Source organism: Contarinia nasturtii, unplaced genomic scaffold (assembly GCF_009176525.2).
Source record: "Contarinia nasturtii isolate CC-2019 unplaced genomic scaffold, AAFC_CNas_1.1 Cnas_scaffold_810, whole genome shotgun sequence".
NCBI lineage: Eukaryota > Metazoa > Arthropoda > Insecta > Diptera > Cecidomyiidae > Contarinia > Contarinia nasturtii.
This window is the reverse complement of record NW_022198157.1, coordinates 2,971,436-2,987,228: the sequence shown is the minus strand read 5'-3', so window position 1 is coordinate 2,987,228 and position 15,793 is coordinate 2,971,436. Positions and strand designations below refer to the sequence as shown.

Here is a 15,793-nt window from a genome sequence, read left to right as displayed (position 1 = left end):
TTGTTTTGAATCGTTCAACGTGATACGAATGCTCCCGTACAAAATAAGCAGAGAATTTTTAGTATTTTTTACGAAATTTTAATAGAATTAAGATATGGGAAAGCGAAAGGTTAACGTCAAAAGTGACGAAGATGATGAAGTAATAGCCAAATTACCGAAAACTACATCAAAAGAAGTTGATAAGCAATTGGGTAAGTGAAAAAAACCGAATTGTTCAATGTGCTTGACATTTCACCAGAGTAAAGTGAAAATAATTTTTTAAAAAATGTTATACCATGTGTGAGACGACATAAATAAATGGTGTAAATTAAAATACTAATGAATTTTACGGAAATTGTGTAAAATTGTAAAAATTTTAATATTTTATTTTTATTTTTCTAATGTTAAACATGTTTTTAGGTTTGGCCGACGATAGTGATCACGAAGAAAGCAACAATATTGAAGAAGAACCAAAAGAAACACCACTTCCCGTCTCCACTAAACCGTTTGTAGTAAAGAAATTCCGTGATGCACTTCGGAAAAGCGATTGCGTCACAGGTAAACATCGGCACATATTCTTTTCTTATACTGTCAAATATCAACAAATCTTTCTTTTCCACCCGCACAGACATTCGAATTTTCCTGCAAAAGGCGGAATCTGATGATACGATAGTTTCGCAATTTCTAAAAGGTGGTGGCAAACCACTGGAAATAGCTCAGGTGTTGAACAAAATTGATAAAAATGAATTATTCCACATTTCATACATATTTAAAGCGTTGCACTTGATTTTAATGGAAAAGATGAATCAGCAAAGTAGATCGAATACAGATGCGGTCGAAACGTGTGCATACGTTTTGAATAATCATCGTGCCAGCATTGAAAAAATGCTCTCATCAAATTATGCCACACATAAAAAGTCCGTGTTGAAATTGCTCACTGATGCTGTGTACTTGGCACCACATTTAGGCCGAGAATTGTTAACCACATTCAATGTTGCATTCAATTCAGAAACACTCAAACGATTCACAGCCCACGATCGAAATGAAAGCAACTTGCCAGACGACGAACGGGTGCGTTCATGTTATATTTACTTCGTTCTATCGTTCATCATCGAAGGGAATGAGGTGCTAATCAAGAACCTGTTAGACCGTAATGAATTATTGCTGGCACTAATATCGGGCATGATTTACGACAGCAAAGACATAGTACTGCTGGTACTTAACTCCTTTTTAAAGTTTGTCTTGGAGTCGGGTATTGTGACAAAAACCAAAAAAATCCAAGTATTTGGAGTGAATGTTGTCAACGAATTGCTTCGACTGTTCGATTGGAAGGGGCCCGGATATTTTGCAGCAATTTCCAATAAAAAGACCAAAGACAAAGCAGCCCAATTCATTAATATCGACGATAGAAACACTGTATGCGAAACGGTGTATTGGTTTTTGTGCGAATTGTTGGCATCGCGTAAAAATGGAATTGCATTCAAGAGCCTGGGACAACGTCATTTGAAATTTAATCGCATTCAAAAGGAGGTATTGGTTAAAATGGACAATTATTTTATGGGCGATAAGCACAAAACCGATTTGGTCATTGAAATATTGAAGGCATGCCCGGAGCTAACGAAAAGATTCATTCAAAAGCACGCCTCATGCTTGGACACGGCCAAAAAGTACAACAATTGGTTGAATGCGGTTGATTTTTTCGCAAAATTAATTAACTCACTCACACCCAACATCATTCAATATCAAATTAAAAAAATGAATTCAAAAGAAACAATTGAATTGATCAAAGACATTTGTATGGCACCCGAAATACTGCAACAACTACGGAACAAAAACACATTGCGCAGCGACAATTTGATGGTCCGTCAGAAATCAACAAATTTACTGTATTTAATGTTCAAACAATGCAATCAGTATTTGTTTAAAATATCCCAATGGAATGTGCACCGAGCCAACGAATTGAAAAAGATAAAATTCGATTTGATAAATCATATTTTGACGTTGTGTCCAACGGTTGAAAATATTTTGTTGTCGCTGCACATGACGCAAGTGGATGGAACGGCTGACAGCGAGAAAATGTTTGAGCATTTGGAGAGTATTTTGGATTTGCTGTTGATAATCACAAAATCGATTCCATCATTCATTGACACAACATCGTCGGTGATCAACTATATCAAAATTTTGGGACCAATTTATGAACTGAATCGTGAGCTTGAAAGCAGTACTCGCATCGAATTCAAAGCGGTCAAACTGATGTTGGCATTAGAACCAAAGGCACTTTCACCGAAAACCAAACTTTTCGGTCAAATCATTCAGTCGTTTTTCAATGTTTATCGATTTGGTACGCCAAACGAACGAAACGAAGCGAAACATTTGTTGCGAACGGTTTTCCTCAATACTGGCTTATTTGAGAATGGTGCACTTGAGATTGACTTATGGTTGGCCGCCATCGATCACATTGACGAAGATTCATTAACATCAATCAGAGAATTTCTTGTGAATCAAATCAATTCGTTTGATGCAAATAATTCTCAAATCACAAAAATCCATGCCAAACTACCATCAACCATGGATAAAAATCTGATCGAAACATTTGAGAATATTGAAAAAGGTACGACATTGAAAGGATTATTGGATGTGGCCACATTGCGACCATTTTTTTCGTATGTTATTCAATCGTATGATGCGCTACCCGATACGAACGACAATGGCGACGAAAATGAAGAGAAAGCGGAAATTTTGGCGTACATTGAAATGGTGGGTTTTTATTTATTCCATTATTTGCCGGTGCCAGAGTCAGTTTATTACGCAACTGAGACGATTTCACATAAATATTCATCGTACATGAAAAAATGGATTGTACAATCAAAATGTGGAAAATTCCCAACGGAATTCCCATCGAGTGCGTTGTGCAAATTCTACGATTCTTTAGTGGAAAATTCGCACGATACAATAGTGAAGATATTCGACGAACAATTGACGGTTGTCATGGAAACATCGGAATCGACGGAAAAGACTAACGATTTGATAGTGCACTTGAATGGAGTTGATTATAAATTGAACGCAACACTGTCAAATGAAACCGAAATTATGGTTTTGATTTACACTTTGATGTTTGTTACAAACCAACGTCACAAAATCAATTCGTTAACTAATGAACAATGCACACAAGCCATTCGATTTTTTGGTGAATTGATGAAAATATTGGATGTGATTGCGACAACAGCTCGTGAATGCGGTGAACATGGTTTTGAGCTTAATGAATCGGACGTAAATCCAACGGTGAAAGCATTAAAGTATGTATTTTCCAATTGTTATTATTTGCTGCAATCGTTTGATATTTGGTCGAAGGACAGTCAAATGACGCGTCTCGTATATGAAATGGTGAAAAATGTCGAGTACACTGAGTCAATGAACGATATTTTGGTGCACTATCGCAAAAAGATTAGTAATCAAATCGTCACCTCAGTTGAGATGGAAAAAACTTCACCGCCACCACAATCCAACGAAAATCTCATTGATTTGCTAATCACGTTTCACTTGGATGCGGATAATTGCTGTGAAATTCTCACAAGTTTATCTCAATTGAAATACGAACACTTTGTGACACCGCAAAATGAAATTTCAACATTTGCCAGCATTCTATCGTATGCATTGCGACGCCTGGCTGAACTGAAGGAACGTGCTGCGGATTCATCAATCATTGCCAGCATCAGTGCGTTGTATGTAAATCTCATTTCGCATGTAAATGTCGAAATTAATTATCAAGTAATTGAAGAAGCTTTGGTCGCTTATCTATCCATTTACTATCATCATTTAAGCGATGTACATGATGATTTGTTCAATGCCATCTTCGATGCAAAGCGATTGAATAAAGTTGCCATCAAATTAGCATGCTTATTGCTTGAACGGAAATCCAATCTTATCGTTCGTTTGCCCAAATTAATCGAGGATAATATGTCGAAGAAGGAATTAATCTATCCACTTTTGAATGTTGTTGCCGTCAAGCACATCGATTTGAGTGGCAAGCTATTGACGCACCTGTACGCAGAATACAAAAATGGTATTATGAAAGCAATTGAGAAACCAGCAAAAGCGGCCGTTATTTACAAAGAGAATGTATTGAGTTCGGTGTTTTTGATTGAAAAATGTATGCCGATCAATGAGTGCACCGATTTCCTGAAGAAAGTGGTTAACTTTGAAGGTGCTGAAATATTCCAGTTACAAATTATCAAATCAATTCATTTGAAAGTGCTCATGCACAGCGACAAAGTCGAAGCCATTCAACAATCGTACGAAAACTTTTTGGCAATTTTTGTTCGTTTATTTGGCACACTGTTGAAACACGAATCGCTCGATGTGAAAAAAGTTGAGAGCTTCATTTATGTAGCGTACGATTGGACAAAGTTAAAACAAAAGCTATTACCAATGGCATTGTCAACAAAGTTGCAATACGACCAAATATGCGGAACACAACTTTGGATACAATTAGGTAAATCATGTTTGAAGCATGGACTCCGCTTACAAAAGAACGAAGCGAACAAAATCAAAGAAGAGGCGGCCACATTGTTGAAAATATTCGCTTATCTGTGCGACGAATTTTATGCGAACGATGGGAAAAGTGATGATGTAAAGTTATTTTTCGAAATGGTCGTGCAACACCCAAGTTTCTTCGACATAATAACAATGCAACATAAAACTCAACTCAAATCAAATTTAGCCTATTTATTGTATGTTTTGGTGCGAAAAGATGCTGAAGTCATGGAATCGAATCACATACCAATTTTGTTGTCCGCTTACCAAGGCAAAATGTCATTCAGCGATCAATACTTGTTGGCCATCTTACAAATGTACGAACGGCACGGGTGTGAAATGCGTAAATATCGTCCGTTCATTTTTGGTGAAAGTGCCTTAAGCTATTATTCATTGAATTCAAATGTGAAACCGACATTATTACAAGAGCCACAAGATCAAGTGATGGCTCTTTTTGATGCTGACATTTCCGAAAATACACTGGTCAATTTTCCGGTTTGGCGTAAATTGAATGTCATCGAGCAAGTGCCAAGCGTTGAATTCATTTGCAATGGAATCATCGGTCAAGAGTATTCAAATCATGTGAGCATTGCAAAGAGTACGGTTGAAAAGTTGGTCGAACGTGGTGATGGTAACATTGATACAACGCTATTGAATGAATCGGCCCGAAGAGATGAAACATTCGAAAATGTATACGATCCAGCATTTTTGATACCATTAATGCAAATGTCATTTGCACCTGAATCATTTACAAAACCATTGCGTCCGGCACAAAATGGTATGTTGGCGATTACATTTGCCAGTCTATCAAGTTCCGATCAGGATATGCGATTGGCAGCCGCAACTGCATTTCAACGTTATCGCAACCATATGGAGAGTGCACGATTTGTCGATAATAAACTGTGGATTCATATTTTCAATGGCATTCGCAATGGCGTACAAAATCTAACGGTCGAAGCACAAAAACGTAATAAAAAGTCACGTCGCATACCACGCATTCCATACGTGGCCGGTGTATTCTTTGCACGAACAATCAACACATTGATGAATCCGTTGAGTGAACTTTATCGTCCGTTGAGTACATTTTTGCTGATAAAAAATGCGTTTGATTTCATGACCGTGCCCGAGTTTAATGTTCTCTTCCATAGTCCCGATGTAAACCATAGTATTCATCGCAGTTTTATTTTAGATGTGCTACGCGATGGTCTAAAAACAAGCAACGATTTTAAAGTGCTCATATCAAATCACATTTTTAAAGCGCTGCTCGGTTATTATGGATGTCCAACAACGACACGCGAACGTAATATACAAATTTTAACGGTCATCAATGCAACCGCAAAAATTCCAAAATCAGCAAAACTCTTAATTGACATTGTTGGCATTTTACCGTGGTTGAGCAACGTTGTCGATAACATTGAATTCTTTCAATTTGACTTTTTGGATATTTTATGCACAATTCTAAATAATTTGTACAATTCGGTTATCATAAACCGTATTGAATACGGAAGTAATACAGTGAATAGCATTGAAATTCAAATGATGAATATTTTGGTGAAAATTTGCCCAAATTTATCGCAACGAATCGCTGAAATTTCATTTGTGCGCTATTTGAACGTATTAAAATCAATCGCATTGAAAGATAATCGATGTAGATTCTTAAGCGAAGAGAATATTACACATTTGATCAAATGTATGGGCGGTTATGTGAGCGCTGATCTGGTGTGGGATTGTAATTTTGTGATGGAAAACACACAGGCGTATCTGCATGCTGAACGCAAACTGGAATACAATCGAAAACTCCGGGAATTTGGCAACCTAAACGAACAATCGATTTTTATTCTGTCGAGCCTTCGTGAAATCATCGTTTGCTGGCAAAACGCTAAACATTTCTAGGGAAAAGAAACCCTAATTAATCATTCGAACTGAATTACAAACGATTACATTTTATTGTACAACTGCAACATTTCCCATTTAAAATAAATGATATGATTTATGTATTTTATACAACGCAAACAAAGCGAAACACATATAAACTCGAGAAAGTAAATAAAAGGAAATAAAATGTTGTGAAATCTTTTCAATCGAAAACAAAAATTGGGTGCATTTTTTTTCTCTTTTGTTGAATACTTTTTATTTACAATGATGGCGAAGAAGAATGAAATTTAATTTAAAAGGGGAGAAATATGAAAGTTCCAGGAAATGTAAGTATCTTATTACCTTTTACCTTTGCTAGACATGTGGTCGCGATACAAATACACTGAGATAGAACTTTTTCTCAAAACAAACAAACGACAGGCAATTTTCAACATTTCTTGCATTTTTTTAAGTTTTCTGAAAAGAGTTCTTCATTTATCTTGAGTTCTTTTTTATTTTAACGATGGAGATTAAGCTTGAATCGAAAGGTCTATTGAACTAATAGATTTTCTAGCTTACCAACACCATCGAAATCATTTATAAGTTTTGAAGGTGAACAATGTAGATTTACGAGCAATAATCTTAAGAGTGTGCTGTACATTTGAAACTTATATATTTCATGTGAAATGATGCAATCAAAATTGGAGCACATGCCATCGATTGCGTAAATTGAAACTCAATATTTCAGAGTGGTGAGAAAAAAAAAGAGAATTCCAACGGGGAAATGCCTCATATTTAGCAAAAGAATTTCCGATTCAATGTGTAATTTCTGGTTCGTACGTAGGTGGATTGTTTGAGGTTTATTTCAATTATAATTAAAATTAAATATTTACGTCACGGTAACTGTCCAAGGCAGACTCGTATTGCTTCTATATTTCTTTTAGTCGGCGTGTAAACATTCGAAAGAAAAATCCATGTCAGAGTAAAAAAAGGTGAGCCGATCTCTTTCTATTTATTTTAATGTTGTTGTCTGTGGTAAGGTTATTGCGTATGGAGAATTAAACATTGATACAATTTGGTTACAAGGTTACATGGCCACGCAAGAAAAAAATGGTGAATGAGTTGGAAAATGTTAGTTTTCGGAGCGGTCCAATATAGCCGCGAAAATTGTTCAAATAAATGCGAAAATGAAAAAACAACAAAACTCCATCAAAGTGAATAAAAAATGAAGATCGTGTATCCAGCTGTCTCGTTCCCATTAAATCCGGAAGACGAAACGAGTTTCGCCGCTCAAAAATGATTACTGTGAACTTTTGAAGCAAGAAGAGTGAATATGCACATTTATTTGGCTTGCCATCATCATTAGAACGACAATAACTTTGTTGAATGCTTGTGTGCTCATCGTCTTCCGAATATTATACACATTTTACAAGCTTTGCGACTTAGTAGCCATTGCAACTGTCATTCGCAACGCCGAATGACACAAATTATATAAAATTCATTTATTTAAACCATTATTCGTTGCCTTGCTCTTTATCCACACAGTTTTTGGCAAATCATTGTGTTCAGCGGTTTCATGCCGCTATTTCGTATATACACCAGATATTCCACATAATTGAATGTAACCATACCAAAACCCCAACCGTGAAATATGTGCCACTCAAATGCTGATGGTTGTTATTCTTACATCGGTATGTCGGCGATAGTACGTGTGTACAATGTAAATAAACAAAATTGAATACATTCCATGAACATCTTCTTCAATGTTCAACCATTCATTCGTGTACTTTGGTGTGTATGTTAAAGATTACACCAGCACATACCACAACAAATTATATTTTGTCGTCCACAATTTTGTGTGATTTAAAGTTGATTTTCTTTGCATCAAATTAAGGGAAAGATTTGTTGTTCTGTAAACAGTAAATTGTCTGTCATCATCGTTAAAGAATATATACGGCTTTTAAATATTTGTGCGTACAAGAGATGCCTTATGGCATCTATATAAATATCTTTTTTGGATTTACGAGATAACATTTCTACAATAAAATGAGAAATTTATTGTACTGCCGCTTTCGGCACAACTGTGTGTATCTCAAAGTAAGTAAGTTTGCGCTTGTTTGTCAGTTTGTGTGTGTGTGTTTTGGGAAAACTTGTTTCGCGGTTTGTTACCTCCAAGGGGGTTTTGAATAGTGTTTGCTATAGTTTGGATAGCATAAAAGACACATGACATACAACTATTTAAATAAAAACGAAAGGATTTTTTTTGCAATATAAAATTGAAAATATGCAATGTTGTGTTTGTGTCATCCTAACTCTGACATTCAGATGGAAATTAAATTGCTTTTGCATGACCACAGAGAAGAAACATATTAAAATGATATACAACTGAAATTGGAGATATTATTACCATACTAAAATGCATATGCTGCTGTTTTGAATAATAAATGAGTACATCATCACAAAATACAAATACGAATTTTCAACTTTTGAAACATATTTTTATTTCGTCGCTACAAAATAAAAGCTCCTGAATCAATGATGTCTTCAATAGACATGAACAACTGAAAATTGATTGCCCCATTGAATCTATATGATAATGTTGAACACATCAAATAAATCAATCTAAGTCCTTTTTTTCAAAATCGTAACATTCACTTTAAAATCACCGCATCTCTTTCGTCTACGTGTAAATCATCTTTGTTCCCCATGTGCCCATAAAAAAGCATCTATTTTAATTAAGTCACATAAAAATTCAAGAGCCCTCCAGAGAGAGTGCACGTTTCGCAATCGAACCAATTTTGCAATTAAGAAATGGGCAAAACGAATACAACATTGAAAGCCGAGATGATGTTCCGGCTGTATATAACTTTGATGGATGTTGTACCGTACAATTTGTACGAGAGATAGAGAGAGAGAGATTGCGAAACAGTGAGGATAAAAAAATACCTGTAAATAAAAATGGCCAGGAAAAGTTGAGCATCGACTGTGAAAGGTGTGTCGTTAAAATGGTTTTATGTGAGAGAGGTTTCCTCCTAAGCCGGGAAAATAAGTATCGCTGACCAAACCGACGCAACGATGCAAATTCTATTCGATGCTAAAGATATTCAATCAATTTTAATATCTTGGTGTCTTTATTGTTTTTTTGATCTTTTCCTTCATCCACAATAATAATGGTTCGAATGGATGCTTCGCAAAAATTACGATTATAAAGAAAGCGTACGGTTCAAATTGAACGTGTTCCGGCAGAGTAAATATTTTTTTCTCTCCGTTCATTTCATCGTCATTGCTGATATTAAAGTTGATTGTATGAGATACGCAAAAAATGTATTTTACCTCATCTCTCTTGCTCGTCGCCCTTTTTTGATATTGGAGTGCTTTCTACCGCTTTCAGCGGTTATTTCGTGTATTTATGAACATTTTACCACACATCTTTGTTGTGCTCTCGTTTTGAGAGTGCCTCACGAAAAAAATGTGACTTACTTCGATGTTTTTCGTGTTAAAAAAAAAGCAAGTTAAAGCTTTTCTCTCGTTCACATTAAAGATCTAACTAAATGGCGGAAAATAAAGTGAACTTTAAAGTTGTTGCTCTTCCTGCTCACATTTTACAACTAAAAATAATATTCCTGACGGATTGCATTAAATTTAGCGTGGCTAATTCGTGATTCAGATAAAGCAAAAAAAAAAAAATAAGAAAAAGAAGCGTCATCGTCATCATGCAATGTTTTGTGTTTGGAATTTAAGTTGACGATAAAAACTGCGATGGGCCATAATATACAAACCATTTGATGTTCACCATGAAACCGGATGATTGCAGCAATTTTTGTTCGTCATTTATTCGTTCGCGGAATTTTGAGGGCGCATCCACAAAAGCAAATTTTTACTGCGTTAAAACTTGATTAAATTCATTGAATTGTGGAATATGTTTTAACAGAGATTGACGATGGTATATGGCACAAAAAGGGAAAAAGGGTCCAAATTTCATTGCACAACGCTAACAATATGTTCATTTTCCAACAAAGAACCTGAAAGGAAATTCAAGGCCATACACAGTGTTTTTTTTTGTTCACAGAGATATCTTCCACTAAATGGATTTGCATTTTATTAATCAACTCACATTTTACAACAATATTAACATTTGTTAAATGGATATTCCTCTATTATATTCTGTGCTATTTGTCGCGTGCTTTGCACACTATATACCATATACATTCCATATTGTGTAATGCAAATATATCTATTGATTTTTCAATTTTCGAAGTGATTTCAGCTTCAATTATTGAATTTAATAGCTAATTTATGATTAAATTCCATTCTACAATAGAGATTTGACACTGTATGCAATGGCTGAAAATAGTTTTCCGTCCAATTATTGTGAAATTATTTGATGGTTATTCCTATATAATGTGTGTCAATTTGATTTGTAATTGAGTTTAGCCATTCGATATTGGCAGATTTACGTTTATATTTCATTAATGCTCAGTTTGTGCAATTCATTGAAAAGGTCGGTGTTGTTTCTTCGAAATGTTTATTCGACTGAGTATATTTTATCTCTCTCGATATCTTTTAAGCGAATTTGGTGGAGAATGTTGCCGTCTTGCTGGTGTGATGGATGTGAAGTTATTTCTCAATTTGATTTGAATCATAATTTGGACCGACGTTAAGTGCTGAAGAAAAGCGTTCGGGCGAACAAAGTGCGCAAATGAGCAGCAACTTGCTACATTTCAACCCGAAAATATGTATGTTTAATATAACATCTTAATTTTTGTTTTTCATTTCTCCAGTTGGCAATTTTCTCCGGTGTATGTGTGCAATTAAATTAAGTTATATCTCTCGACACTTTGCTTACTAGTAAACCTGTTCGGAGGACAGTCGAAAATAGAAATTGGTCTGATTCCATATGAAAAAAAAATAGTTCACTTTTTTATAACCGACTTTTCTGGTCATTGAAATTGGAACATTTTGAAAAAAATTCACAAAAAAAATCTGGACCTGAAAACTGGTGAATTTTTAAATTTTTCACGCATTCAGGTGAAATAAGGTTCATCACAAAATGTAATGAGATAAAAACCGTTTCAGTGTAGACAAATTTCTATTCAATATGTTCCAATTTTAGTGACATTCGCCACTAAAAACTGAGGACACTTCTTAATTTTTCGCGCACTATCAGATGGAATCAGTCTCTTTTCAAAATGCGACTTTCCTCTGAATAGGTTTCCCAGTTGGTGTTTACATTGTTCACTCGGCTATGTAATACATATGTATTTGCAATTTTGTTTTAAATTTCACTTTTATGACCTTTTTCCGCTGAAGCCATACATATAGAGAGGAAGAGAGAAGAGTGAAGAGAAAATCGAGTGGAACTAGAGAGTGAGGGAAGTGCAGATTAAAGGATACACCAAAAATAAAATTGAAACAAACGTACTGGAAATGATTATAGTTATGCTGGCCAAGCGATTAACATTGTGAAAAGCGAAGAACATTAAACAGAAATGCTTAGTAGAAAAACGCAAAAGAAAGCTTAAAATGTGCCACAGACGCTGAGCTCGCCACACAAAAGGGATCATGGGCTAACTTTCTTTTTTTCTGTTTATTTTGGTTTGTCAGGCGCTCATTCAATAACATGATTAATTTTCTTGTGATTGCCGCTGCAAACGTTTCAAGAGATACGCACACAAAATAAAATGAAAAAACAAAAAACAATTTCGTTTTATTTTTATGTCTCTTCGTTTCTCTTGTGGCCTTTACATGGTCTCGTCGCTAAGGCATCCTTTGCGTTTGTTATTTCAGGACATATTGTAGTTCACAAGCGGCCTATAAAATCGCCGCTCGGGTGTAAATTAACGTCAAGTGAATTATTATGAATGGGCAACAATCAATAAAGATCATTATCAAAGCGACCAAAACCATTGTTGGATCATTTAATTTTCTGTACTTGTAAAATAAATACACTCTTATGGCTATTCCCCACACAAATGCATTACAAATTTCATTTATATTATGATCCAATAATGTGTATGTGTGTGTCTTTTCCATCTTAAACAGAGCGTAAAATGTTTGCAAATAAAAATAACGCCAATACTTCATCTTCGCATATACTCATAGACAATATTGTAATTTATGGTGTTCTATTTTTGTCTTTTTTCTTGTCAAAGCTAATAAATCAAATTAAAAACAGACAGCTGTGATATAATGAAGATTTTACCAATTACAATGCTACACATCACATAGAAAATCATAATTAATTGCCATACAAAGCTCATAGTAGACAATTTTGCGACATTCACATCACCTAAGTGTATTTTCTAAATATAAAAGTCCATAGAGGGTTTCATTTGAAGAAAAATATATTGCCATTTTTAGTAGAAAAGTAAATATTCATTCGAACATAATATTTGTCAAAATGTCTTTTATCGAGGGAATTAAATTCTATTAAATTCCATTAAAAAAAACCGTTCATTTTTTATTCGTATTTTCTATCTCTCCCTTTTCATTTGTAAAATGTCCTTTTGTTTATGGAATTAATTCTACACATTGACATCACACTGCTAAATGATAAAAGCTTATACAGATTATTTTTTATTCAGTTTTTTGTTTTTTGGAATGATTGGTATCACTTCACGCACACAAACAGATGGCATTTAGTCGCGTACAAATACAAATTCATTATAGTGGCTCCAGCGTGACTCCTCTGCATCAATGCCTGGTTTTAATTCGGCTGCTGGTGCTGAAGTGCCGCTTCCACAGCAGCCTGCAAGTCTGAATCCCTGTTCATGAAGCATATCGAACGCTTGTTCGATGAAACAATGCTTCAAAAAGAAGCGTGAAGTGTATCTCGATGTATTTCCACCATGGTCGGAATGTGGGTCTCTTGATTCGTTCAATGTATCACCAAAAACATCGCGACACAAACTAACGCGACCACAAATCAAAATACGTGACAATTTACGAAATTTAACATCTGCCAAACCGTCTTTTCCAAAACCAAAAGAGCCACGGTAACCGATTGTGATACAACCGTTATGCGAATCGCTTATGGTTTGCATTGATTTAATCATGTTATCAAGCTTGAAGTGCTCCGCTTCTTTGATGAGACGTCGTTTTCCCCGAAATCCATCTGGAAATTGGATGACATCGTCACGCAAATAATCCAAAATGAAACGAAAAGTGTCGCCATCACGATCTATGAAATACCGACCTTTGGCATCTTTCATGAACGACGATGATGATTGATTGTTCTCGTCGAACAATTCGGCAAGTCGTGAATTCTTATCACTTGTTAATGTTTTTCGTGTTGTTGTATAGTGTACACCACCGACATTCAACTCAATTATTTCATCGTTATCGGCGCTCATATTGCAATTATGTTGTGGTGTTATTGTTGTTGTCGTCGTCGTCGTTGTAATTGTGATCCAAGCGTGAAAATATAATAAAAGCTCGTCAATTTGATGCTCGGGATTTTCGTTTTTATTTACTCTCTATAGTAATCCAAATTGCACTAACGAAATGTAGACATCACACGATTACGATGGCAGTAAACTAGACGCAGTGTGCATGTACCAATGTTTGTCAATAAGCCAGTAAGTATATGTGCAATGTTTATTCGGAAATCAATAGTACACTAGTTTGATGTGAAAGAAGAAAAAATATATATTATGTATATATAAATCCTCTTTATGATAATGGAAAATGTAGTAGTGATGTGTCAGCCAAAGGGAACTTCTAACAGAGCACGAAATCGGTTAAACGAATAAACGGATTTTAACTGCACACACGAATAAAAAAAACCATCAATATTGTAGCGTATTCTTTTACACAATTTACATTCCGGATTAATAGCAATATGAAACTGAAAATGATGCCAGCAGCCACCACTACTTTTTATGGTTCAACTTTTCTTTCTGAGCTCAATTAGAGAGTACAAGTGAAAGACAGCGAGAGAGACCAGTTGCTGGTTTCCTTTTTCTTTTTTATTCCTCAACAATGTTCACTCGATTTGCCTTTTCGTTGCCGTCGATTTGGGGATAATAGAATTCACTATGTATGCATATATATATATCTGACGGAACACTCTTGTTCATTTATTCAACACCTGATTTTTCGTGCTTAAAACACAAATTATTCCGCGTGCTCACTTAAAAATTCATGTATTCAAATGTAAAAGATTGTTTTTCGGTGTTCCACCAGATGGAAATCAATATTCATTGAGAAAAACGAATGTTTCAGCCTGATGGTACTTTTTCGTTTGGCTTCAAATATCGTTAAAATTCGGTTGCGAAAGGTCAGCTGATGTAGTTCGTTCACAAAAATTGTTGCTCTCTCACAAAAACGCGTGCTATCAACGGAGCTGCCACAATGCGAATGAATTGAGTAGGCTCGCCGACAAGTCTGCACAGTGGATGCTGTTGCTCATGCTGATGACGATGGCGATGATGATGATGGTTGGCAAAAGCTTCAAGCCATGTTGTACAAGGAACATTAAATTTGCCCCTATTCACACGCACACGTCCGAATCTCAATCAAAATTATTTCCATTTGCTTCCGTTCGTTGCATGAATTTATGTGCATGTATATGCGAAAAAGCTTCAAACTCTTTGTATGTATGCCAGAAATGGTGTGAGTGAAAGCGTTTTGCACTCTGTTGCTCCGTCACATTCAACGGCAGTTGCTATACTTATTTGCACCGTTAAGCATCTTTTATTTTCGCTCGGCTGCTGATATCGAGTAGATTTGAATCAGTGTGTTTCGATTTGATTCCATCGGGAATTTGTATGTGGTCGTATAATATACACCGCATACTTCTTTCATAACTTCAAGCTGTGAAAAACAATTACCGGTGTATGTATACAATATATGGAGTCAAAATGATGATTCCGAATGATTTCTTATCTACATTTTTTCGATGGCAGTATGGATTTTTCTTCGTTTTTCGTTTTTGATTTCAGATAACACAGCATGATTTCGCTTATATATATGCAAAGCACATCAAGTGCGTATATCATACACTTTGCATGGATTACGTCGTGCTTTTGCGACGTGAGAAAAAGCATTCTCAATAATAATAATGATAGGGAATGATATGGAACACAAGGAATTTCTATAAAATGACAATTGTTCTAAACTTTGATCCAAACAATGATATATACCCATTCCCTTTATCATGTAAAATACATCTTGACCCAGAATATTTCATTTGAAATTAAAAGAAAAGAAAGCGAATACATCTATTTGAAGACGGTGCAGGATGAGCATCTTGAATACATGTTCGTTGTGTACGCGTGTGTGTCAAGTTTAATTTAATATTCTTCTTTATATCCCGGCCATTTGCTTTGACTGTATTACACACTCATTATTCTTAATACAATTCTGACCTATGCAGCACGGGCTCTGCCTATATCCAATTTACATTAGGTTACACACATTTTTTCAG

The 15,793-nt window shown here is 35.4% G+C and overlaps 2 protein-coding genes across 2 annotated transcripts; one reads left to right on the top strand and one right to left on the bottom strand.

The window, feature by feature from the left end:
- Positions 1-6,600, top strand: LOC116342147. The gene is made up of 3 exons (XM_031769648.1): positions 1-191; positions 400-537; positions 608-6,600. Exons 1-3 carry the CDS (start codon positions 95-97, stop codon positions 6,403-6,405), a joined length of 6,033 nt encoding a protein of 2,010 aa, XP_031625508.1. The 5' UTR covers positions 1-94; the 3' UTR covers positions 6,406-6,600.
- A 3,920-nt stretch (positions 6,601-10,520) lies between these two features.
- On the bottom strand, positions 10,521-14,707 carry LOC116342158 (BTB/POZ domain-containing protein KCTD12-like). The gene has a single exon (XM_031769660.1). It carries the CDS (start codon positions 13,716-13,718, stop codon positions 13,005-13,007), a length of 714 nt encoding a protein of 237 aa, XP_031625520.1. The 5' UTR covers positions 13,719-14,707; the 3' UTR covers positions 10,521-13,004.
- Positions 14,708-15,793: the final 1,086 nt, after the last annotated feature.

What these genes read in the sequence shown, in the direction of transcription:
- LOC116342147 (XM_031769648.1), top strand. Translation starts at nt 95, where the DNA reads ATGGGAAAGCGAAAGGTTAACGTCAAAAGTGACGAAGATGATGAAGTA. An exon ending in AGAAGTTGATAAGCAATTGG is followed by an intron (nt 192 to 399) that starts GTAAGTGAAAAA and finishes ACATGTTTTTAG; the next exon opens with GTTTGGCCGACGATAGTGAT. An exon ending in GAAAAGCGATTGCGTCACAG is followed by an intron (nt 538 to 607) that starts GTAAACATCGGC and finishes CCACCCGCACAG; the next exon opens with ACATTCGAATTTTCCTGCAA.
- LOC116342158 (XM_031769660.1), bottom strand. Translation starts at nt 13,718, where the DNA reads ATGAGCGCCGATAACGATGAAATAATTGAGTTGAATGTCGGTGGTGTA.